The sequence below is a fragment of the Aptenodytes patagonicus genome, chromosome 4, assembly GCF_965638725.1.
Source record: "Aptenodytes patagonicus chromosome 4, bAptPat1.pri.cur, whole genome shotgun sequence".
NCBI classification, from domain to species: domain Eukaryota; kingdom Metazoa; phylum Chordata; class Aves; order Sphenisciformes; family Spheniscidae; genus Aptenodytes; species Aptenodytes patagonicus.
Window position 1 is genome coordinate 61,761,339 of NC_134952.1, and position 25,665 is coordinate 61,787,003.

The following is a 25,665-nucleotide window of genomic DNA, read 5'->3' on the forward strand; positions in this document are numbered from 1 at the left end:
GCGACACCCCCTCCTCATCTCCCCTGCCTGTCCTTCCTAAACAGCCTATATCCCTCCATCCCAACACTCCAATCATAGGAGCCATCCCACCACGTCTCTGTGATGCCAATACAGTTGTAGCCCTGCAGGCACGTGCACGTCTCTAACTCCTCTTGTTTATTCCCCATGCTACGTGCGTTTGCATAGAGGCATTTAAGTTGGGCATTCCCTTTGGTCAGTTGGGGTCAGCTGTCCCGGCCGTGTCCCCTCCCAACTTCTGGCGCACCCCCAGCCTACTCGCCAGTGGGGTGGTGTGAGGAGCAGAAAAGGCCTTGACTCTGTGTAAGCACTGCTCAGCAGTAACTAAAACATCCCTGTGTTATCAACATTGTTTTCAGCACAAATCCAAAACATAGCCCCATGCTAGCACCTATGAAGAAAATTAACTCTATCCCAGCCAAAACCAGCACCCTATTATTATATTGGAACAGAAAATGCTGCAAATGTTTCCACGTTGCTTTTTTTAAAGGAGTATCTGGAATAATTTTGAATAACTTTTCTTTGCAAAAGATTGGCTTTCCCTATTACTGTTCATAACCCAATTTTATGCAGATAGGAGTAAATTGGGCCAGTTTCAAATATATTTAAATAACATTGATGAAAGTGAAAGCAGGGCTTTCCACCTTCCTCAAGAGGACTGCCAGGTGCTGAATAGGTTGTTTCAGGAATCAGTGACAGATCTCCTTGGTTTCTTCTTTTCTCCCCAGCTATAAGGAAAATGCTCTAAGGTTATCCAAGATACACCATGACCAGCCAGTTAAGCCTCTGGACAGGGCCGTCTTCTGGATTGAATTTGTCATGCGTCACAAAGGAGCAAAGCACTTGAGACCAGCTGCTCACCGTCTCACCTGGTACCAGTACCACTGCCTGGATGTTCTGGCATTCCTGTTCACCTGTGCAGCCATTGCTGTCTTCATTCTTGTCAAGTGCTGCTTATTTTGTTGTAGGAGATGTGGCAGGATTGCGAAGAGGAAGAAAGAATAGACATCCTGTTCCCATCAGCACTTTTTCTTCTCCTATGCTGATTCAGCAAGGCATTTATGCACATTCCTCGGTGAATAAAATTATTAGGATATGCTTTAAGCTGGGCATATAATGAAGCACCCCGTTGAACTGGGTCGTGCTAAAAAGCTGTTGTCGGGCAGAGCTGCTTGCTTAGCCAGCCAATTCCTTCCGGCCTAAATAAGATTGAATTACAGTTGCTTTATCCCCTGCGACCCTGTTAGCTGATCACACATGGTCCCTAGAATGCTAATTGCTGCTCTAACTTTTCAAATTCATTTTGGTATATTTCATAAATTCAGCCTTCCCATGTGTGATACTGTGGATTCCTTAATCTGCAACTAGTCTCCTTACCTTAACTCTGTCCTCTCTTATGTCACCCAGGCTTGACGATTTACAACCAAAATGCCTCTCCTGTCAGAATAGCTCTCTCCAGCTTGGACAGTGAAGCTAAGATCCCGGGCTCCTAAAAAGCACCCATCTGAATGGCCAAGATCATGAAAATCTGGGAGCTGCAAGTGGCTGGTGAAGCCTGTATCATCACATTTGCACAAATGCGCTGACTACTTGGGGGCTGAGGGGAGACCAGAGTCCTAAAACCAGCAGAGAAATTGCTTTTCTGAGAACCATTTCTCTTTTCCGTTCAGTATATGCCTGGAGTCCTGCACAGGCCACCATTCTAACTGCAACACTCCAGGGGTGTTAAAACCACCTCTGTCAGTAACTTGTCCATCTTAACCCCCAAATGTCTCTGAGCCATGCTAACTGATAAATGCAGGAAAACCTCTAGAGATAGAACTTGCAAAGAAGTAACATTACATGTGGGAACAGTGCAATAGTCACTTGCTTTGCCTGAAAAGTTTGGGGGAAAATAATACTGCTCTTGGCTCAGATAAGAGTGGTAGTAAATGCAGCACTCCTGAAATTGTTCCAGGTGCACTTACTGACGAAAGCCTACTAAAATGATGCTAGTTCAGGCCTCCTGTTCGAAGGTTATTCCACTGCTGTGCCAGCTTACTCAAGAAAGAACCTGCCACAATTTTAACTGATAGTTGCTGTATTCTGGATGCTGCAGAATTGTCTTCAAACAGAACAGGCTGAGAAAACATTTTAATTCATTTACATAACAAAATTCCCTACGCTACATTAACTTTTTTATTAGCATTGTCAATATTTCAATATCTGCTTAAATCTCTTCATACGACAACATTTACAAAAGCTCAAGTGAATTGTTTCCAAACTAAAGAGGGGTTAGAACAAGACTAGTGCTTCTCATGGTAACTTCTGGTACACTGTTCCTATGGTCATGGTGGGATCACATGCAGGAATATGCATACTGAAATATGCAGTGAACAGAAAGTCGAACAGCATGACATTCAGGCCCCAGATCTGAAAAGTTTTGCTGTAACTGTTCATAGAGCTGGGTCCCTAGGCACAGCTCCACCAAGCTTGATCACTAACAGCCCCCATCATCCAGCTTCTGCAAGTAGAAGATTTGCTGAGATGTCAGTTTGGTTGCAGAAGGCCAGCAAGCCTCCTAGCACACTGCATAGATGCTGGTCAGATACAGCTAACAAAGGACACGGGAAACAGGGTAGCTGGGAAAAGTTGGACAGAGAAAGTGCTCTGCAGTCACTTTAAGGAGGTGCTTCTTTTCTGTAGCTTACTCAGAGAAATTTGGCTTATCTAGTATTGAATTTAAAAAGTAAAAAAGAAAACCAACCAAAACCAAGAATCTAGAATCTGTACACAAAGCAGAGAAAGATATCAAAGAACGAAGGTGGTCTATGATGCATTTCTCCAATTAGACACAGTATGAGTACTGAATTTGATAGACTGATCTAATCCTACTGCTAATAGGCATATCTCTGAGTGCACAGTAAACTGTTTTGAGGAAGCCAAACATCTGTTCAACTTCTTGTAGTGTTCAAAAAATCCCAACATCCTTGCATGTTGGAGGTCAAACTTTTTGCTTAGCAGATGTAGATGTTTACTATAGCTTTGCAGACTAAAATACACAGAGCCCAAATTATTGTCAGATCTAAAAAACACGTGTTTCCACAACTGCCACACTGTGGCCAATCCTATATTGCAGTTTATAAAAACTGCTACAATACTCAGCACTGTGGAGTTGGAGGACTTTAAAGCATATGCTACAATCCGGCTTTGTTACATGAGAAGACACTGAAGAAAGGTTACGAAGAAGTCCACCAAGGAAGTGCTACTCATACAAGTTTTCAGAACTAGGAAACTGCTGGAGAAACTGAACAACTTCCACCACAAGTTTTACTTTTCTTTTTTTCCACAGTTTTACCATTGGCATTTAGATTCAAGTATTTCCTATTTAAGAGAAATAACAAGTGATGCAGTGAATCACTATAAAGGAGACATGGGGAGAGTCTGGATCTTGCAGGACTAACACATTCCTGGGAGACAGGTATGATTATGGCCGAGGACAGCCTATCAATAGCTCGAAGATCATTTGATTAAGTTGAACATGTAGGGCCTTAATAACTCTGATTAGCTGCAGGAGCTGTAAGTTGACTACTTCACTGTGGAAACAGAAAAGCAATTACCTTTCATTTCAGCAGTCCTTTTCCTAAATTCAGGCTTTGGATCAATTTCACCTATCACGAGAACCTTTAAACTACTTTTGAACACAAATACTTTCCTAGAACTGCCAGAATCTATCAAAGCTGGCAAGCTTAGAAGACCAAGAAACCCGATCTGGAGTTTTCATCATTTCAATAGTTATCAATTTATTTTTATAAAAAAAAAAAAAAAATGGTAGCAATGTAGAATACAGCAATATTTTCTGGTTCCACACACGCAGGTTATGAACATTCCAAGCAATGTGTACATTTTGGAAGGAGACTAGACAAGAGAATTGACCAAAATGTTACTGAACATGGGAAGATTTTTAAAAAAGGTTAAAAATTAGATATCAATAGTGTCTTCTTAATATTGCTTTCATTACTGAAGACTGAAAAAACACTTGACTTTACAGATAGGGTTAAAAAACGGGGACGGGGGGGAAGGCTGCTACAACACTGCCATACAGTCAAAAAAATCATACTTCAATATTTGCATACTTGATAGCAGCATTCTCCCACTGAACCATGTGAAACTACAGGAAGAAAACATCAAAGCAAAAGAAAAAAAATATGGCAGTTATCCATCAGTATTCAAAAACCTAGAATGAAGTCACTAAGTAGATGAACACTTACTGAGAATTAATCAGTATCTACATTCTTAGCTGTTTCCCATTCTGCTCCAATAGAAACGCCAAGTTGAGTGTCAGCTTTGCGTATTTTATTTTTGGCCGATTTGAGTTTTTCCAGTTCATAGTTCACTGCATGCTTGGAATAGAGAGGGTCATTATAAATCCTTCTACACAACGAACTTTAAGTAGACAGCTGAAAATAAAATGTACTACTTGTAAACACACAAAAAAATACAAGCTTTTTTTGTTTCAAGTGAGCACTGGTTCCAGATAGATTATCTTCGGTATCTACCTCTTTCACCTCTGTCTCTGTCCCGGTCACAAATCCTCTCTCTCTCCCTTTCCCGATCACGGCCTCTGTCACGTTCTCTGTCTCTTCTATTATCTCTAGGACGGTCCCGTTCCCGCTCTCGGTCCCTTTCCCGAGGCCTGCTTCTCCGACCGCTGACAACTGCTTGTGTGCGGCGAAGAAAGTCGTCTACTCTCATGTCGTAGTCATGCTGTGATGAAAGGACAGCTCTGTTTATTTTTTTCCCCAGACTAAAATCCCCTCCCTTCCCTTATCCATAAGATTGGATGTAACTCTTGGGGAAGCCCAGTATTTAAAAAGAAAAGAAAAAAAAAAAAAAAAATGTCCAGCATCCATAAGCACAAGTTTCTTCTTTCATCTTCAGGGCAGCACCATGTCTGTGCTTCCACTGTGCAGAAGCTGGGTTTGAAATGCCAGATACCAGCAAGAGACCTGAAAGCTAAGCAGCCTTCAAAGCCAGCTAACAGAAATTATTTAACAATCTGCCCCATTTTTTGATGTGCCTGTAAAAAGTTATAAAACACAAACTTTTCTGATGATAAAGTAATTTGCTGTGCATGAGTGCAAGCCACGTTACAGGCATGTCCTTATTCAAACTGGGCTTCAGCATGAAAAGTTCAGAGCTAGATAGCTGGAAGCCATTTTAAGCACACACCTCAGTTTAAGAGTATGTTCTGAGAATTTTGCACTTCTACATCACCTGGGAGAGAGAGGCTTTTCAAAGATGCCGGAGTCTCTAGTCAATCTAAATAACTGATCTTTCCAAGGAAAAGTAATACAGGTCTTAAAAATGCAGTTTATCCAAGTCAGCAAATCTCAGGTTAGGCTGCATCTGTACCCCGAATTCCTCCGGTTCCTACTCTGGCCTGCAGACTCGTGTCCCCCTCTGTCTCTGTGGACACTTACTACTCGCTTGTCTCTGTATCTTGCTTCATGTGGTACAGGATGATGTCCTGAGTATGGAGGGTGAGCTTGAGGTGGAGGTGCATGGTGCTGATAGTAAGGGTGGTGTGGTGGCTGCTCCATACCGGGATATGGTGGCTACAAGAAAGTTACAGGAAGTTTGCTGAGTGTTTCAAAACAAAGGAATGCACACAAGGCTGAGTGCTAGGAATTAAGAGCAGAGGTTACTTTCATTCAGATGGAAAACACGACATCTAAATATATCCGATCACAGCCTCCTAACTGAATGGCAGACTATTTTTCATTAAGTCGGCATGCTTTACTACTTCTCTACCATTGCTTCTTTAGAAGTTTGGCCAACACCCTCCCCAAACTACAAACATGCCTTTTTTCCATATCTGCCTCAAAGTGATACTGTACATAAAACTTCTGCTACTTAAATGTGGTTTGTTTTTTTTTAAATCTATGCATATGGAATGTGAATTTTGTCCAAACCAGCGAGCTCTTACAGAAACGAGTCTTTTCCAACCTAAACAATTCTATGATTCCTTACGAATATATTCCTATTTTAAATGAACTTACTCTGCAAGACAAATTATTTGACAAACAGCTAGCAGATAATTTTTTTTTTTAAACAAGACATCTCTTGACTGTTCTCTTCCATTTCTTCAATCGGCAAGGCCTTTCTTTCCCATATTACCGAAGCATCTTTGCTTGCATTGTTGTCACAAAGGAAGTAGGTGGAAGTGCTGGATTTTAGGATGACTACTTGGACAACATGCAGAATGGGGTCAGGGTGGGGGGTGGGAGGGAATGGGAGTTTCTGGAGGCTGAGCTGTGTTTGAAAAAACATTTTCCTCCCAGTCTGACAACTTTGCTCACTTCCTTCAGTTATGACAAACCAGAGTTGTGTTTCAGCTGAGAAAAATGAGAGGCTATAGTAGCCTCTCTACATCTGGCGCTGCCTTTTGCTCATTCACAGTATCCACAAGAGCCAAAAGACTCATTTCAGTTACCCAAAATCAGGACCCCCAGGGCCAGAATTACTAAATATAACCAAAATAACTAGTTATAATGACTATTCCTCCTGACATGATGGCAAAACCACAGCTGTACAAGTGAACTATCAGTTGATTTCCATGTACATAGCCATAGATACATGTACTCATACATATGCTCATTTGACTGGGAAAAAAAGTGCATTTCAGTGGAGGCTGCAATACAGAAAGACTTATTTTGATTACGGTGTGCAGTACATTCTGCTACTTTCCTGCATGCTTCACTGCCATAGCCAAAAGCAAGCCACTGCGCAACATCAGAGCATGCCAGCCCATTCCATGAGCCTCTGCAGCAAGTCCACCTCTTTGATGCATTTGCTGTTTGAGAGAAAGCCAATTACTATGAATATTTAGCAGAATACAAAATTTCATCACCCCCTCTTGTGTAGGCTAAAGGAGGGTTCTGCTGTTTCCTCAGGGCTTTCAGTTTCTTGTAGGTTCAAACCAAGCCAGATTCCTGCTGCATACTGCTGACTAGAATGCTGGACTACTGCTGAGAGCTAAGTAAATTACTAAATACTTGATATAAATATTTTTTTCCCCTAAAAATTTTACAGTTACAGCAATGATATATTTTAGGAAAAGGGAAGAGTTGAGTGCACATCGAATATGCTAGGGTCCTCTAGAGGGGAACAAAAAAAAAAAGCCATATTCTACAGGGAAAAACTGAATTCAACAAGACACAAACCATTCCTTGCCATGGTGGTGGTGGTCCCATGTTGTGGAATTCCCTCACGTAATCATTGTAGGACTAAAATGAAAGACAGTAATATTAACATTTGTGATGAGTGTTCTTTGGAAGCGCTGAAAGCTGAATATAAAAAGTTCCCCAAAAGTCTGCATGCACCAACTTACCCCATTTAAAAATACATCTCGTCGAACTCCTGAAAATCGTCTGTTGGGAATAAAAATTTGTAGAACTAAATCCAATTTATCCTTACAGACAAGTTACCAGGGCATAAAATGAGTAACATGAACACACCTTACCTGTCTACTTCGGGATATCTGGGATCCTTTATATACCCTGTTCGAACATCAAGCAGCATTAATTCAATTTACCATCTCATGATAACAGTCTTAAAAAATATACTCATTAGAAACCGTCCTTTCATTTTGTGCCAGCTATAAAGTTGTGTCTACCTGCCATTACCCTCACTCTCAAAGTAACTCTTAAAAACTTAAAGCTTCTTGTAGACAGTACAGAAAAATAGTATAATGTAGTAACAAAAAAATGATACAGATATACCCATAGGAACTTGCACACAGTACAAATATGCAAGGGGGTATCTGTGCAAATAAAGACTTGAATTTTAGTCAAACGAATTGGGAATGCCTGCAAGTTTGAAGGCTTCTGTCCCTTGGCAGTCAGCACATGGCTGTTACTACTTATTAACCGTGTATTCAGCAGAATGTCTTCATCTGGGCAACTCTTAAGGCTGATTTCCTAATAGGTTTTGGATACAATGTTATACAGAAAATTAAAAACAACCTAAAAAACATCTGGAAAAGCCCCACAGGGCAAAGAATTGTTACAGCTTCAGTAATCCCAGGAAGTAAACTTTAAAGAGCTCAGTAAAATGGTGCAAACCACCAGGCATGCTTACACTAATAATGCTTCTGAGCTTCATTATTATAAAAAATTTTGTTCTGTACTCTCAACAGTGGTCTTGGAAAGCCAAGGAGCAGCAACAACACTTTTTGCATCAAAGAACACAGGCTTTGCAGTCAAGCTGGAGAGATTTAGAAATCTACTACTGAAATAATGGAATACATATTTCTAATAGCAGTGAAGCAAGATATGGTAGGTTAGAAGTGACAATTTCTTAAGAATTGCTTTCTGAAGAAAAAAAAAAATCTGCAATATTACCAGTGTTGTTGCTGCATTACTGCTGCAAACATTTCTTTCTGAAGAACAACAAAATTCCTTTCTCAAACTCATCATTAGACCCTCTTGTAAAATGCAGTGAAACTTCCCCCTCCCTTCCTCATATCAAGCTTGTAAAAAAATTCTCTCTGGAAACATAACCAAATGTCTAGTCACCTCTAAACACAGGCTGCTAGTCAGGCAATCTCAGCTGACTTTCCCAGTTGGAAATTTCTAATAAGCATTTTAATTTGATGATTAGTGCACTGACAAGTAGGTCAAACCAATTCTTGTGCCCATCAGGCATTTCAACTACTCGTATTAACAAAGCGCTTGAGAGGATCATTCACAACAATGTACACAATTCTGAGGCTCTTAAAAGGGCTCAGCCTAGATTAACTCAGCTCTCTCTCTCAAACCAGTGAAACAGTGTCACTGACTTCTGCGAGAGGTGGGTTAAACCAGCAGGCAGCAGTCCCATTTTTATATCCCAGTCGTATCAATATTTCACTTTCGAATTAAATGAGGATACACTAAAAGAGAAAACACTTGTGAACTGGTGCACACAAATCTTCATAGTAAGATATTAACCTGGTCTTTGGTGAAACTCAGGGGGATAGTCAATCCTTGGTTTCTTTCTGCTGTTATGAATATCATAATCTTCTGGTCGACGCCTACACAAATTAGATATCAGAGATTAAACAAGGTTGCTTGGAGCATTCGTCACAGCAGAATACCTCACAGGAATAGCTTGAGCTGCCCAGGATCTCAATTTAATCATTCTGAATTCCATCTGTTTCAAAATGTTCTACAGCTTTAAATTTGAATTCAAATAATCAGGATCAACAGTCTGATTATATACCCTCCACTGTTACTTTCTGGCTATGGGAGCTTTGGTAGTTAAGGAAGGAACTCTACCCAAATGTACCTTCATACCAAACAAAGGGTAACAAATTTGTCTAAAACAAACTCAGACTTAGGTTTTAACATTACACTTTCCACATTACATTTTGAAACAACCTATTGGATAACAAAAGAATTTACAGAACTAAATACAGTGAAAATAGATGGCAAAATATATCATTACAGTCAGAAGGCACGGACATTGCTGTATTTGCTAGCTATGGGGTAAAGAATTCTATAAAGGTCTATTTCCATAACATTTATAAAACAAACTGTGCATGCTCTGTGAAATTCGTTCTTTCCACTGTAGCTTTTTTCTAACTGGGTAGGCCAATGATATTATTTCTAACCATTTCTGTTCTAAGCAATTTATCAGCAATGCATCTGTGCCTTTTACAGAAAGTTTAAGAATGCTTAAGCTTCCTAATAATTAAAATAATTGGGGCTCCTTTCTATACAAACAGCTCTTTTACAGAAAAGATGTTATCTTTAAGAACTTTGCTCTCAGGGAGGAAGTTTGATTATAAACCAGTTACATTCCAGTTGCTGTTATGTTTAATAAAGAACTGAAAACTGGCTTCTAATTTTGCTCCATCAAGGTACATCAACATTAATGGGAGACTCCAATGCTAACATAACAGTGTTTCTAAACACAAAGCAGCTACAAATACATTCCCTTCCCCCCCACCCCAGCAATATAATTCCTTATGACAAGAAATTAACACTTTCTTAAATCGCTTAATTACTGTGCAACTTGCTTGCTGAATAACAAGCTCACGTAGCTTTTAGTTTTATAAAGAGTCATTTCTCCTCCCCCTTCCCGACTTAGTCTTTAAAGCCCACCATACCCAGTTACTAAGTTTTTTAAAATGAAAGCAGATTCTTTACTATGAGCAAAAAGCCCAAAAATCAAAGCAGTTGCATCTACAGCAAAATCAGATCAAGGAAAATAAAAGCTGGTGTAAAGAATAAACATACCGCTTTCTTGTAGTTTTGAGAGTGCATTTACGACCGGTATAAAATATGATAGAAACAGTTCATATAGTAGTCCAACTACTGACTTTAAGCTGTAAGCCACATACATAAATGGAGGCCCTGGCAGGCTTGAGAAGGTGTGGTGGTGTTATATGTATAGTTTGCAGTCCATTGCAAAACCTTCACTTGTATATACTTTATTGCACTGGAAACCTCTTAGCTTAACTTCAAAAGCCATCTTGGTGTTCAGTCCTTTAAAGCCAAAAATAGGGGGGCGCTGCCAGGTTTCCTCCTACCTACTTGTTACAGTGTCCTTTTTTTTAAGCTCAAGGAAATGGGGACTCTTGTTGGGTATCTGTACCTACCACAGGATGTTTCCACAAAGAGGAAACTTAACCAAAGGTTTCAGCCCAAACCATACATCAGTCTGTATGCAAAGTGGCTACACGGGGAAAAGGTGTTTGGCAGAAGGGCTATTATCAGTTCTTTGCAAAGACTTCTCCAATTCTGTAACAAGTTATACCCCCTTTTTTTCTGGAAAATGATGTTAAGTTCATATAGCAGTGATCAATAACCATGTCGATCCTCTAAAAATACTTTAAGTCCACAGGTACTGCCAGCATCTGGAAAGGTTGTATATACAGACACAGCAACAGCCATTCTTTTTGGTTTGTTGCCGGGTCTCCAAGGGCCACTTGATCCCTTTTGGAAAGAACCTACTGTTTTCAGAAGCTCAGCAAGATGTGTGAATTCAGTGGTTACATGTTAGAGAATATTTGGCAATGGGGTTAACACATCACGGTGACACAATTTGAAACAGTCCCAATAATGCTCCTCTTGAATATCAAAATAACTTAAATATTTTATCCTCAAAATGAGGCGGCATCTTCTGCAAAATTCTAAGTGATCCTTATAAAAGTCCCATATTTGATAAGGCTTATCCAGAGACACACCTGAAAGAAAAGGCTTTTACAAGATATTAACACATTTTTGGCATATAAATATTTCCTTCTCTCCATCTAGCCTGCTTATAATCAAGCCAAGCTTACCTACAGCTAGCATTACATGTTGCATTATCTCAGTAAATGATCTAGTCTAAACTAGACAGCACTTTAAGAGATTTTTTTCTGCAAAAGCAAAGATCCCCATTTTCCTCTTGAAAACAATGACAGACCGGGGAACCATGTGAAATCCTCAATGAAGCCACAAACTTGTCCATGCAGCTTGATTTGAGGATTTTCTCTCTTCTTTATCGCAGGGAAAGCTTTGACGAATCATATTCCTCCATCACGTTATTCTGATACATGTGCCTATTATCAGTCCAAAGAACGTTTCTAACCTTCCCACGTCCCGAACGGGGTCTCGACGGGATGGACGTCCTCTTGATCGGGGTTGTGAGTGCATTCTTCTCTTGTGCCTCATTTTATGAATGACTTGATACAAGTCAATACTTTCATCAGGAGGGAAGAGAAGACAAAGTTGGGTTCCACATTCCGGCTCAATTTCCTAGAATTAGTTAGAAGTTCAGTAGTGGTTTATAAACCGAAGAAATGAAACTCTCCCCAAATACACTGACAACATACATCAGAAAAAAAAAAAAAAAAGAAAAAAAAAGAAAAAAGAAGACACTTCGAAGAGATTTCAGTATCACTAGAGACAGAGCAAAATTCACTTACATTACCTTTCACTCTTTAGGCACTACTTAGAATTTTCATAAACTAGTCCAACACTTGGGCAACCATATCTTCCCATGAGACATACAGGCCACATCACTGTTTTGCTACAAAATCAGAGGACTGTTTTTCATCACAAAGAAAATGATCACCTATTACAGAGAGAAAAGTGACACACGTAGGAAAAAAATCCATCCCAGCTTCACATATAAAGCCATGGCCTGATGAAGTTGACTATTACCACTCAAAAGTGAGTTCTTCAGTGTATGGTAGACAGGTCCATGAAAATACCAGCTCAAAGCTTGACAGCAGTCAAAACAAGCAAATCGTGTGTTCAGGATTATTAGGAAAGGAACACAGAATGAGAAAGTCATTATACCACACTGAAAGTCCATGTTCCACCCACACCTTAAATACTGGGTGCAGTTCTGACCCCTTCATCTCAAAAAAATAGGGGGACAGTAGAAACAGAAAAGCTTCAAAGCAGGGCACCAAGGATAACTGAATGAGCGCAACAATTTCTACATGCAATGACTGAGCAGGTTGGTCTCTCCAGCCTAGAATAAAAAGAGGAGTATGTGGGGTATGGGGCACAAGACAGATACAATGGGAGTGTCCGACACCACAAGTTGTTTGGAGGAGAGAGGGACAGAGATCAACTTGTTGACTCCCTCTTCCGGTACAAGAACTCAGGGCCATCAAATGAAGCTAGCAGGAGCCAGGCGCAAAACAATCCAAAAAAGTGCTTCTTCAACCTGGTGACTAGCAGGCCCACAGAATGCCTTCCCAAAGGATGTCGTAAATGCAAGAAGCTCAGTGTACATGTCCTCAGAAGAGATCCATTCAGGGTTACACAAAATGTAAATGGATAAACGACAACCACTTCAGGAAATAACCCGAGTTGAAAAGCAGGGAGAACAATCATTAGACAATGCTTGCCCAGTACCTAACAGTACAGCAATTTTATGAAAAAAGATGAAACCCACGTCCAGATTGCAACTCTATAGTGAAGTGGACAAAACATTAAAAAATTTATTTCCTTGACCATTTAACAGAAACAAAGTTAACTGAAATCCTTTTTCTTTTTTTTTAAGTTCACACTAAATTAAAAACAAGACCAAAAATATTTACTTGTGCTACCCAACAAAGTGAACGTGTCTATGAGCAAAATAATGCAGAGTGTCCACATTTTCTATACAGTATGGGGATTACGAAACTCCCATTTTGCCTTAAGAAAGCAGAACCCGTTATTTTAGTCAAGGCTGGGTTACTTGAGGACAGCAGCAACACACCTGCACTCTGGTATGTCTGACAAGACAAAAAGCCACCCCACTTAAAATTTACTTAGCATATACTTTATAATGGTAGAGTCTATGCCCTAAGCAATACAGTATATAAAAAAAATGCAACACAGAACACAGCTGGAAACACCAGAGCTTGTTCTTAAAAACTGATGCTATATAGGTTTGCACACCATACAATGCAAGGCACGTTACATTTCAAATCCAAAATATCACAGTTTTGAAGCATCAAACACTGTTTATCACAAAGATGACAACAGAATCGGCACCATATTTTTTTCTGTTTCATTCTTCCACAACAACATTAGAAATAAGCCGAGTGCCTTAGTCACAGTACTCTACTGCAAGTAACAACTGATCTAAAAAGATTCCAAATCTTCTGTAGATACAAAGCTGAAAGCAAGCACTAGAAGATGTGGGTTATAGAAAAAAAAAACAAATTAACAAACCTGTCCATCGCGTCCAATCTTTACTGGCTTATGTTCGTTCCAAGGATTGGTCAGGTGAGCAGACTTAGTGAACGGCAATTCACGCCTAAATATGCAAGTGGCATCATTTATAGTTTTGCCTCCGTTTTTCGTAAAAAAAAAAATTAAAAATGTATACAGCAGGACAGTACACACAAAATAATCCTGTTACCCTTTGCACTGTCAGGTCTCTCAATGAATGTATTAGTACATATTAAGCATTAGTAACTGAAGATTTCACTTTGACTTATTCCAGTATTAACTAGTATAGTCCATACTATGACAGCCTATCTTATTAAAGAAATTTTTTTTGGTCTTTGGACAATATAGAGACCGTGCTTGCTTATTATCTCACCATCTGAATATGCTGACCAGTCTCTACGTGAGGTGGTAGCTCATGGTACCTCTGAAATAAACCCCTGAGCATCTGACCTAACTATGAAACTAGAACCGCTTTGAGCTGGAGGTAGGAGTCAGTAACTTCCAGAGGACCTTTCCGACCTAGATTTTTCTCTGATTTGAAGTCTCACCTTCCCTGTATTTAGTCTTTCTGGCAGCCCAAAGTGCTTGGACAACCATGCAATGTATCTCACAGGACTGATATAGCTCTTTTTCTTAAGAGAGGTTTAAAACCTTTTCTGTAAGACATACTCAGATCAATGAACATACTGCTCACAACCTATATGTTATGCAAAATACCTGTACTATTTCATATGTTATTTTAAAGCAGCAGCATTTTCTTTGTTCAGTCAGATGCCAAGATGTCAGATGAAGACAGATCTGACCTTACAGGATTTTTTTCCCTTTTATCCACAGCTGTCTGTTCAAGTGAGCAGTTGTTTTTACTCAACAAAGACTTCAGAATACAGTTTTCTGGTTTCAGTGCAAGAGATCAGTAAAGGAACACAATCAAGTGTTAAAAATCTCTGAATTACTTAATTGTCTACATAAAAATTTAAAAAGTATTTTCTATAGTGCATGTCAGGTACAGACCTGAGTCCCAAGCTCAGTAACATAGAAGCATGGATTTGGGGAGATTGGAGGACAGACCTCTTGTTGAACTGGGTTTTCAAAAGGATGCTGTCAGCACTTGAGTGAGTAATACACAGAAATGGTATTATAATGCCTTGTTACTAAACAGCAACATAAATGAACAATTATTTACCTGCAAATCCAGTCAATTTTAAAGACACCTCCCAACATTTTTGCATTCATTCCTGCAGGCAGCACCCAGTGTATAGGTGATCCTCCATGATGGGACTCTGAAGACAGTCTTGCAAATCCTAGAGGATTTCAAATGAATTGTAACAAAGACAACAGAAAAGCTATTGCACATAAAACTCACTTTCACTTACCTTGATAACAGCTCACTTTCCCTTACCTTGGAATTTGCCACTCTCTCTTACAGAAAATATCAAAATAACACTCCTCGCTGATCTAAATGCAGCATTAAGCTTCTTTTCATTCACTGGAAGTGTCGACCATACTCCCTAAAACAAAACAACCCCCACCCCACCACCAAAATTTAAGAGTTCATCTCAAGTGATTTAGCTAACATAAGTATATAGTGCAGATGAGGAAAATACGACCAGACTAGTGTTCTAGGACAGAAGATAATGGAAAGAGAAAGGTATTGCTAAATTCAGTTCCTTCAGAAAATTTTTTTAGCCTGCCCCATGACAAAAAACTTTTAAAACACTGGCTTTTCAATCTCTTTTTGAACCCTGCAGATGCATTTAGACCATCTATAAGGTTTCATTTGTAATTATAATGATGGACAGACATCAGAAAACCTTTGCCTTTAGTATTTTTAATGTATGTTTTAAGTGACTTTGGGAGTTCATGTATTATATAATACACACAAATGATGAAAAACCAGCAGCGTATATACTGAAAGGTGGGCAGGTAGTCTTCAGTAACCTTCTTAGTATGACAGATTTGTTGACGACAGCTTACAGATTTTAAAACTCTTTTAGTGAAAGGCCAGAAACATGAAAGACACCAGACCAACATTTTAAACTGGCAAGACAACTCAAAACAGTTTGTTCAGCCTCTCACATCCCCACCTACTAATTCCTACCTTTTCCCTTTCACCAGCCATTGTGTAGCCATGCACAATAAAACCCCATCTGTTTTAAGGTACCAACTGAGCTGAGCTATAGAATACCAGTTTGCTGTATTACTTTTCAGCAAGACCAGCTCCCCAGTCCATTCTCTGGGCAAGCTCAGAGGAGAAGCTTATGCTGGTTTAACATGTTCAAACTTCAGCCTCAGAATATGATCCAGGATCTACCAAAGAAAATGTCCCTCCCTTTCCTGTTTTATTGAAGATATGTTCTCATGTCCTACTCTGTGCTCAGATTAGTACTTGCCTGACCAACAATTCATTAGACTCACCAGAGAACTATTTGGGTTTTTTACTAGCTTTCAGTCAGATGTATATTGCTTTTGGCTGCTTTTGAAGCCCTGATGTGAACTAGAACAACTTACTGCACTGGCACCACAAAAGCTAGTTTCATGAAAGTGCAGTGGCAAAACACTGATGCCTATACGCTGAGAGACAACGCATCCACTCCAAGAATTTTACGAACAAGGATACTGTTGCAGTCCCAAGTGTGGATGAGGCACAGAAAGGATATACTCCTCTAAAGAGCTAAAGCAAACGCCAGACAGAATGGTGTTCACTGCACAGATCAGACCCAAAGCTGGTGGGGGGAGCCAAACCCGTCCAGGAATTTTAAGATTCATTTAATTGTTTCAATGCTATTCTATTTGAGAAAATCTTCACTAATAGAATCACCTACTCTGTGTATATTGTGTAACAGCAAATCAGCTATTTTCTCTACAAGCTGTTCCAAATAACACATGCAAATACAAAACCACCAGAGTGGCCTAATGCCATTCCTCAGCAGCTGAAGTCCAGTGCACTGGAATCCCTCCCAAAGAACTCCCTTACACCAGCACTGTCAGGCATATATTTCTGCAATAAGCCGTCAGATCCCTGAATCAACTGAAAAAAATTACTGTTATAGCATTAGACGAAAACCAAAACCACCTTCTGAACCTCCTCACAGTACAGCAATATGAACACAGGTGCTGATGAAAGGGAGAAAATACCATCCCAGCATCTCCAATGGAGGCTGGCTTAGGACGTTATCAAACAGACCTTGAGGCCCCTTTTTAACCCTACTCTTATCAAGATAAATGACTGATGGTCTAGAAACTTTTCTAGGTTACAGTGGAAGCAGAATAGCTACCCTTGAAGAATCAAGAAGCAGTAGGCATCCTTGCCTCTACCAAGATCTGAGTGATGGAGAAAAGAACGCATCTATCTATATGCTTTTCTATAGTAAGATGGGAGTTTTTGAAAATAGACAAAGTGATCAGTTTGAAGAAAATTCAACATACCTTTGCTTTAGCAAGTGATACGTTTTCATGGTTATTACTCTTGATGAGAAAGAATCTTGCATCTTGGAGAATATATTTAAGTTTACTTGTTTGGTCTGAAAAAACAAAGTGTCAAATAAGCTGAACTGTAAATATTTACAATTGTCAAAAATGTTGCTCTGAGTGTAGATAGTTGTTTGTTTCCTTCAAAATAGACTGTATCCCACCCAGTTCCTACCTATGTATTATCACAGACAACCACCCAACTTGAAACTTGAAGTCTAAGCTGTAGAGCACAAAATGCCAGGGGAAACCAAATCAAAACTAAAACTTAGATATTCAGGTAAAGAAAAAATAAAATAAAATCAGCATGATTCAGTGATGTTCCGATATACAGGACTTATTTCCTTGCTTAAGAATCTTTGGATAAATACTGGATAACATTCATATCAGCACGAGTCATCCAATAGAGAATGCTGAAATGTTACTTTTTTCAGATGTAAGCACTTTATTTTTTGCTTTGCTGCCTCTGCAAGGAGCAAAGCGACTGAACTTTTTGCATATCGCTCTCAACACATGCAAAAGTAGCTCAAGATTCACTTGTTATGCCCAGAACAATTATGTGCTCAAACTGATTTATATCGGAACATTACTACTTAATGAACAGAGACAATGGCTTGCTATGGGGCATGCATTAAAAATTCAAATTTAAATGATACCTTTTTGGACAGCACGAACGGAAGATGATAATTTCTCATGCTTCTTTTCTGAACCTGTGTTTAGCCAAAGTACATTTGTTCAGATTCAGCCTTAATAGAGATAATATACAATTTCTACAGCCTTGTCACATACAATTTTCATTCATGACAAATTATGCTTTCTGGCGCGCACCCACACACACAAAAATACTATTCAATGTGCACGAGTGTTTTGTTTTGGTTTTTTTTGGTTTTGTTTTTGGGTTGTTTGGTTTGGGTTTGGTTTTTTTAAATAGTATTTGAACAATTTCCTACTCAGAAAACTAGTCACTGAATCATCATCTTCCAAGTTTAAAAAAAAAAGTGAAAATTCCACTTAAGCAACAGAATAGCATTAAAGTAACAAGAAAGCCTACTTCCCCCCAAAGGTATCCACACACAACATGCCAGAAGTCAATACCAAATTATACAAAGCTACATACCCCATAAACCTCTACAGCCAGTTACATTTATTTTAGATTACACATTAAGATTTGATGCAAGTCAGGATGACAAGCAATAAAAGGAAAGAATACCTGCATACGATTCTGATGCAGAACTTCCACTTCTGTCAAAAACAATTGGAGAGATACCTCTAGCTCTCTTCCTCTCCTTCTTTTTCTCATCTAAAAAAACCCATAACAAGTAAAAGCAATATTTTAAACATCAAGTGGCAGGCAAAATTGAGATAAAAAGTACTGAGACAGGAAAACAACATCTGTAATAGTGAAGTTAGCATTTGGCTTGCACGTGAAAATTGTGGTTGCTGCCCCAAAACTATCACGCACCAAAGAAGCAAATGCTAATTACTCAAGCTTTTCATTCGCAAAAGGAAGACAAACACCACAAATCCAGTATTTCTGTGCAAAGTTTAGAGACAGAATTTATCTCCTAAGTATTTTAGTAAGGGTGGTTTAGCTCTTCTCTCCAGCCTTCAGCCAAATTTGCAACACAGAGCACAAACTGTATTGCGATAGTGATATGGGCTCGTTTGCTCAGAGCTCAGCAAAATGGCAAGTGGTATGAAAACAAAACACTGTGGCACACAGGCAATTATTTCCACTCTTAGAAGTGTTACATTACACTACGGAGCTTTTTAGAACAGTTATTACAGCTTCACTTGTCTTTAGGTTACACCTTTCTGTTCTCTAATTCCAAACAGCAGAGCTGAGCCAAAAAAGGCATTATGTTAAGCAGGATGACCACCTATGGAGACTTCAGACAAGGAAGATATACAAGAGGAATCTTAACAGGATTGCAAGCCGCTTTCTTAAAAAAAAACAACAACAAACAAACCAAAAACAAAAAAAACAGCCAAAACCAAAAGTATTTATGTCATTAACACTTCACATCTGTAAGTTAGGACCAGTTATAATATACAACTGTGAACCATTTGTTTCTAGTTTCTGCTTAAAACATTTCTCTCTTTCTAAGTTTGCCCTAACAGCTAATCATTTCAACTTAGGTTTAGATTTCCTATGCTGAAGGCAGCCACTATTTAAGATTCAACTATCCTTCCCTGGGGAGATGGTGCTTTTACTACACCAGTCTACCTGGTCACTCATCTAGATGAATACAGAACAGCTCAACACCAACTTAAAATGAATCGTATGGGAAACTAAGCCGTTAGATACCTAAGGAAATACTAAATCTAACGATTCAAAGCATTGAACAGCAAGGCCAAAGCAATCAAGAACACTATGAATCCTCAGCACAGTAATCCTGATATCCACAAGTTTTGGTGTAAGGAAATACCACTTTCCAGTACATTTTTTCCGTGCCTATGGTATTTCATAATTAACAACTTACTGACTTGTGCTACTAAGGCTTACTTCTGACATAGTCAGGAAGTGGTTATTTTAAAAAGCAGCCAAATTTTCAATGGCAAGGTATTTCAGATTAGCATGCTAGATGTTACCTACCTGATGCATCTGAACCAGTCCCAGATCTGACTGACCCATCCGTGAAAGAGGCAGATTCAGAATCAGAATCGCTGGCTTCACTTCGTGTGTCATAGTCATTTCCTTCCTTCTGATCTCTCTCATCCTGTTCATATTCTTCTTCATCCTCCTCCCCATCTTCTTCTACCTCTTCGTCCTCCTCCCCTTCATCATCTTCCTCTTCTTCCATTCCTTCCTCCTCATTCTCTGTATTGCCTTGTTCAGAGGAACCACTACTGCCAGTCTCGTGATCTGAACAATATTCCTCAGAGTTCACCTCTTCTTTAGAAGAATGGCTGGATCTGCTTGGTCTTCTATCCACATCATGCCTGATTCTCTGATGTTTAAAGAAAAAGTGAATCAGCAGTCATATAACATTGTCAGGATGCACACACAGTCCTAAGAGAATGTGCCTTAAAAAGGTCTCATATAATTGCTTTATTTATAAGGCAGCAAGAATATTTAATACCTCTGAACCATCTGGCGTAGAAGACTTCGCCCTTCTGTCAATATCCCTCTTCCTCATGCAAGTTTTTTCTGGTTGTCCTTTATAAGGTTCCCTGGAACTGCTCGACATGCGCGTCTTTCGATCACCATCTGGGCGCTTGTTTCTATCAGACCTCTGATAATCCTCATTCTTGTATTCTGATACCGGTTTTCCTTTCGTACTCACTATTCTCTTGTTATTGCTAACTGATGAACTAGGAGGCTTTGGCATCATCTGCCTCGATGAATGCACAGAAGGTTTTTGTCTCTTGCTTTCAGAGTTTTCCATCCTGTCAGTTTTTCTTTTTGATCCTTAAACAGAAAGAGATACCGAGTTCAATGTTATTTTGTATATCAAACCAAAAACTGTGCAGAGGCACCTATTTTCTCTACTTTGGGTAATTCCCCTGTTGCAGTCATAGGTAGCATCTTCCAGTTGTAGGCTTTGCAACAACACTCAAAACTGCTTGCTAGGAACAGCTCATGTTCTAAAACATATATTTTACTTTAAAAAAAAGCAATCCTTTAGGCTTTGGTAGGTGTTTTCTAAATTTTAGATATGGGAATGCTAAATTAAATGCTTATGGGATTGGTCTAAAGCCAAATCAAGAACTGAGCTGGAACCAGACTTTGGGACCCCCTTGTTCCATTTCCATTTCACTTCATCGGACCAAAAAAGACAGTCATTTTCTAACAGCAAATGAATTCACAACAAGCCAGACTCAGCAATTGCTTTTGAGACAAAAGGAAACCTAGCTAACTGTTTGCTTGGAAGGTAAGGTGAAAAAGCAGATGTCCACGAAATAAAGACTTTTGGAACTCTTTCGCTCTTTGCATCAGGTTATAAGAGCTGCTACTTCAAAGACTTTAACCTTTTAAGAAAGAACACTTTAAGAAAGATGTTTTTTACCATTTACATTCTTGCAGGACATCCACTACCAAAGTCACCTACCCTTTTTCTCACTTTTATCTTGCTCACTGTCGGGGTTATACAACTCATCATCTTGGTCAGGAGCATCAGTCAAAATGTCATCCAGAACATTCAGTTCACCATCTGAAAACAAACAAACAAAAAAAGTTAAAAACAACTATAAAATGTCTGGATATGTAAACTACAGTAGAACTAGTATTTGCAAACCCAAACATTTCCATTAAGGTTACAGATCTGCCACAAGGCAAAAATTAACATCTTGATTTATTTCCACAATTTCAGTCGGAAGGATCAAGCAAAGCCAATAAAAGAATTAAAGTACATCACAGGACACATTCAAGCCTCTGAATAAGGTCCAAGTTGGCTCCTCATGTCACACAAGCTTTGCAGGAAAGCTGACCTACAAATGAAAGCTTAACAAAAAAGCCTGTACAAAATTTGAGAAAAAGGAGACTGGGAGATAGCCTGAGTGCCATAAGCAAAGAGGAGGGACCTCTCTCCTCAAAATCCCAAAGAACTTGCACCTTAAATTATCTCCCCTCCTGCCCCGCTATTTTTGTTGTCTTTGCTGTGTTAGGAGGGTGAATTTTGTGGTTCACCTACAAGTAGAAAAAACACAACAGGGCAAGTTAACAACAAGAACATAAGCTAGGTCAGCCCTCTGAAGAAGGGGAAAATAGACTTATTTGCTGCATAATTAATTCTGAGCCGCTTTGAAAAAAAATGCTACAACTAATTCACCTTGATCAAAAGGGCAAAAGTTTAAGGATATTCATGCTAGCAGCAGTAAATGACCACACTTGGTCACAGAACTTTTAAAATTTGCCACTGTTTCTGACTCTGTTTCACTTTGCCTGAAACCAAAGGGGATATATGGTGATTCTGGTAGAAGAAGGATTCACCGGCTTTAAGACAGCAGATTCCAAGCACTTTAAAAGTAAGAGTGAACTAAGCCTAAGCATGCAAAGGGAAAAATAATAGAAAAAGTATTCATTTTGGAATCTCATTTCTTCTAAACTCTGGAATTCTTAGCTCTTTCCACTTCGTATTACTATGATTGATTCTATTTTCTGTGTTCAGGAAAAGGAAAGCAAAGCAAACTCCAAGGATTCAGCTAGTTGACAGTATCTGTAGAAGACACATTGTACAACATTATAAAGCAGCAGGTAAGGACTCCTGTACTGGATGAAATCTGGGTAAGGCAGCAAATGAGGTCCTCCAGAGTTTGGCAACTTGTCTATCTCAAAATCTTGAGCTGCGCCACAAGAGAAGTTTTACAGCTTGATATTAAAAAAAGACAATCCACACCAGAAAAAAGGTTAGTATTGTAATTGTATCTCTACTATGTACTACTGAATCTGAAGTCAGCATGTGTGCTAGCTTTCCCGCTGGCATTTCTCCACATTTTCTGTGGCAGGGGAATGCAGAAGTGGTCCCTGAACTGCACAATTGCTGTAGCCGATGCAAAGGAAGCAGTGCAGAGAGAGGTGGATCAAGCCTTTCCCTGGCAGTTTACAGTTAAAGGGCATTTAAATATAACACGAAGCTGCATCGTAATTCTCTTGGGAACAGCCCTTTATGTTTGTAGATACCTATATATCCACAGCAAATATTCTTGCTGTTACTGATGAGATATAAGAGAGTCAGATTCATGGCTGTGCAACTGCTAAACATGGGCTGCAATTTCCTGGCTTGTATTCTGCTTCCTCACGGAAGACTAGGCAAGTTCAGAGCACCAGATTTTTTTACCGGAGACAAACGAAAAAGAGGTGCACTAGGATTAGAATATTAAACATATCACCCATCTCAGATCACACATATTGATCCTTAGCTTTGTTTTCCTTTTGGTGAGGCAACAGCATACTTGAGTAAACTACATTTAACCTAGCTACTGCAGTAGCATTCAGAGGTGCTAAAAGATTCATGTATCAGCTGGTTCAGAAATAAATGAGAAGATAAGGAAAATTTAATGGAATAAGCAAGTCCGACACATACTCTGTGGTAAATTCCTTCCAGGTTAGGTGGGCCTGATTTATAGTTGGAACCTTAGACAAGTACACAAAAGACAGGAGCAGGATGAGTTCCCCCCCCCCCGCTTCTGTAGACACATCTATCTGATTTATTTAAAAATAAGTTTCCAGATTTATGTAGCGGCCTGGTGATGCAAAAAGGGCAATCTGAACACACAGTTCCCATCTCTCACTTGCATCAGGTATACTGCTCAACCGACTTCCACAAGATGATTCCACTCACTGAACTGTCACTGTTAGTGTTCAACCTGATGAGCTAAATTATCTCAGACAGATCAAGATAAGCATCAGGAAAAGCACAAAACAAAGAAACAGAAAAGCAGTAGAGGATAGAGGACAGATTTCTTACAGTTCATCACTGCTGAAGGGAGAAGGTCCAAATGAGTCCTTTTCATTACAGACACTCCCAACTGGGCTCTCCTGCAACTCATCTTTTGTTGACTCGGGGGTGTGTTGGATCCTTCCATGAACAAATTTAACTCACCTGAAACAGCAGGAAAGTAACCTGGGGAGGCCATTTTTCCTCTGCTGGCCACGAGCGTTAGATCTATTCAAGGAAGGGTCCAAGCAAAAATCTGATTTGGCAAACAGAGGAGATAAAACCAGGCGATTTCAAACCAAAAGGGTATGCAAGATTTATTTCCACTTTTTTTAAGCAGTGAAACAGCATTTCTCTTCCAAAAGGAACATAAAAATAACGTCACATTTACAGTAGAAATAAGTTCAGTTACAAATAAATGTGCATTAACACCTGCTATTCAGTCAGAATCATCCCTTTCACAAGACAGAAAATTAAAAGCAAATTAAGATACAAAACATAAAAACATTTCTTGTCTGCTACTCATGTCTTGACCACTGTCAGTGATTTAAAAAAAAAAAAAAGAACAAAAAACCCCAAAGAATAAAAAAATTCAAGCCCATGTGGATAAATGGTTGTATGAGTAGAAATTTATAGATGACAACAGTAAACATTTCAGTTTCACTGCTCATCCATGGTGGCAGCTCACATTTGTTTCAACAGAACCTGACTGTATCCTATCCCACCAGTCTTACAATAATACCATTAAGAATCAAGCACCAGAAATAATTTTACTTATCAGTTCTAACAAAATCTAGTGGGAATTTTCCATGTGATCTAGTTTCACAATAAATATTAGAGACTGCAAACTTTCACCATTCTGACAAAAGACATTTTATGGACATCTATCCTGCAAAAAACTTTACGCAAAATGTATTCCACAGAAATCCAAAACAATGTAAACCAAACCACACCACCACAACGATCCTTTACCTTTTTTATAACGCTATTATCTGCACTAACCACCAAACAGCAATCTTCTACATCTAAATTTTGTTTTTACTTCTTAAATGGACTATTTTGTGAGGACTGACTCTCATAACCTCACAGACAACATGTGGATCACTTCAGCTTCTGCATACAGTGACGGGCAATTATAAGAGTTGTGAATATACATAACCCTGGAAACGTTCAATGCCTTTAATTCAAACTTATTTACCCACAGTGCCCAGAACGCATAACTGCAAAAAGCCGAAAAATCACCAAAATAATATTCCAACGTCAGCGTCTGCTTGCTACCATAACTACGTCCCTCGGCAGAAAATCCTGCAAAAAATACAGCTAGGGATCCAAGCAGAAATAAACAGATACTTTCTGCGAGAAAATAACCAGCAGTAACTCGCTGCCAGTAACGTTAAACTTACGGCCCACGAACTGATTCCTATTCCCGCTGCTCAAGTCACCTTGCCCTGAGCCCACTGCCGCCGGGGCACCACGTTACGGTGCGATGGCCCCATCACCTCCAGCACCCCAGGGCACAACAAGCAGCGTTTCCCCACACGCCACGTCTAAAGACTACGAAAATCGTCCTCGAAGAGGGCCTCCCGGCCCCGCCGCCCCTCCACTCTCCTCACGGACGTCTCCCACAGTGAAGGCCCAGCACCAGCAACCAAGCAGGCCCGGGGGAAGGGGGATAACCCGGGGGAGGTGGGACGGCTCGGAGGAGGGGGGCCCCCCCGCCCGAGCCATCCCCCCTCCCCGGGGCCTAGCCATTGCCCCCACCCCTACCACCGGGTACCTTTTTCCTCCCGGCTATCAGCCGCCATCCCGCCGCCGCCGCGACGCGCCGAGCGCCTAAGATGGAGGCTCACTCTTCCTGCACGTAACGATTCCCTCTTCCCAGAATGCACCGCTTTGTTTACGCTCCGCGCGTCACAGGGCGCCGCGGGCGGAGAAGCGGAGAGGCGGAGAGAGAACGGGCGACGCATGCGCGGTGGAAGGGGGGCGGGGCGAGGGCGCGCGTGTGAAATCGCCCCGCGCGGCGCCCTCGTGCGTGTGCGTGCCGCCGGGTGCTGAGCGGGGGCCCGCCATTTTTGTCTGTTGGCGGTGTAGGTGTTTGTGTCCCCTGTTACTGTGTG

At 40.0% G+C, this 25,665-nt stretch overlaps 2 protein-coding genes across 7 annotated transcripts in view; one reads left to right on the forward strand and one right to left on the reverse strand.

The window, feature by feature from the left end:
* Positions 1–4,496, forward strand: part of LOC143159707 (UDP-glucuronosyltransferase 2A2-like) — a 20,259-nt gene extending 15,763 nt beyond the window's left edge. For both annotated transcript variants that reach the window (XM_076336949.1, XM_076336948.1), the window contains exon 6: positions 747–4,496. In XM_076336949.1, coding sequence (XP_076193064.1) covers positions 747–1,023 — 277 coding nt within the window. In that variant the 3' untranslated portion in view covers positions 1,024–4,496. The remainder of the gene's footprint in view (positions 1–746) is intronic.
* YTHDC1 (YTH N6-methyladenosine RNA binding protein C1) lies at positions 4,332–25,448 on the reverse strand. Of its 5 annotated transcripts, XM_076336942.1 has the most exons (18): positions 25,326–25,448; positions 23,579–23,713; positions 21,221–21,322; positions 20,252–20,580; positions 19,765–20,119; positions 18,379–18,468; positions 17,825–17,878; positions 17,127–17,221; positions 15,100–15,208; positions 14,884–15,001; positions 13,701–13,785; positions 11,617–11,783; positions 8,991–9,073; positions 7,523–7,559; positions 7,391–7,430; positions 7,224–7,286; positions 5,481–5,615; positions 4,332–4,764 (listed from the first exon to the last, which is right to left on the reverse strand). In XM_076336942.1, exons 1-18 carry the CDS (start codon positions 25,351–25,353, stop codon positions 4,540–4,542), a joined length of 2,250 nt encoding a protein of 749 aa, XP_076193057.1. In that variant the 5' UTR covers positions 25,354–25,448; the 3' UTR covers positions 4,332–4,539. The 5 variants fall into 5 exon arrangements, with proteins under 5 accessions (XP_076193057.1, XP_076193061.1, XP_076193059.1 ...); XM_076336946.1 differs by lacking the exon at positions 23,579–23,713; XM_076336944.1 differs by lacking the exon at positions 17,825–17,878.
* Positions 25,449–25,665: the final 217 nt, after the last annotated feature.

Excerpts from the sequence above, each read along its gene's own strand:
- YTHDC1 (XM_076336942.1), bottom strand. The coding sequence starts at position 25,353 with ATGGCGGCTGATAGCCGGGAGGAAAAAG. Across the intron at positions 15,002-15,099 it reads AGAGAGTGGCAAATTCCAAG|GATTTGCAAGACTGTCTTCA; the intron begins GTAAGGGAAAGT and ends GAAATCCTCTAG. Across the intron at positions 4,765-5,480 it reads GATACAGAGACAAGCGAGTA|CATGACTACGACATGAGAGT; the intron begins GTAAGTGTCCAC and ends CTTTCATCACAG.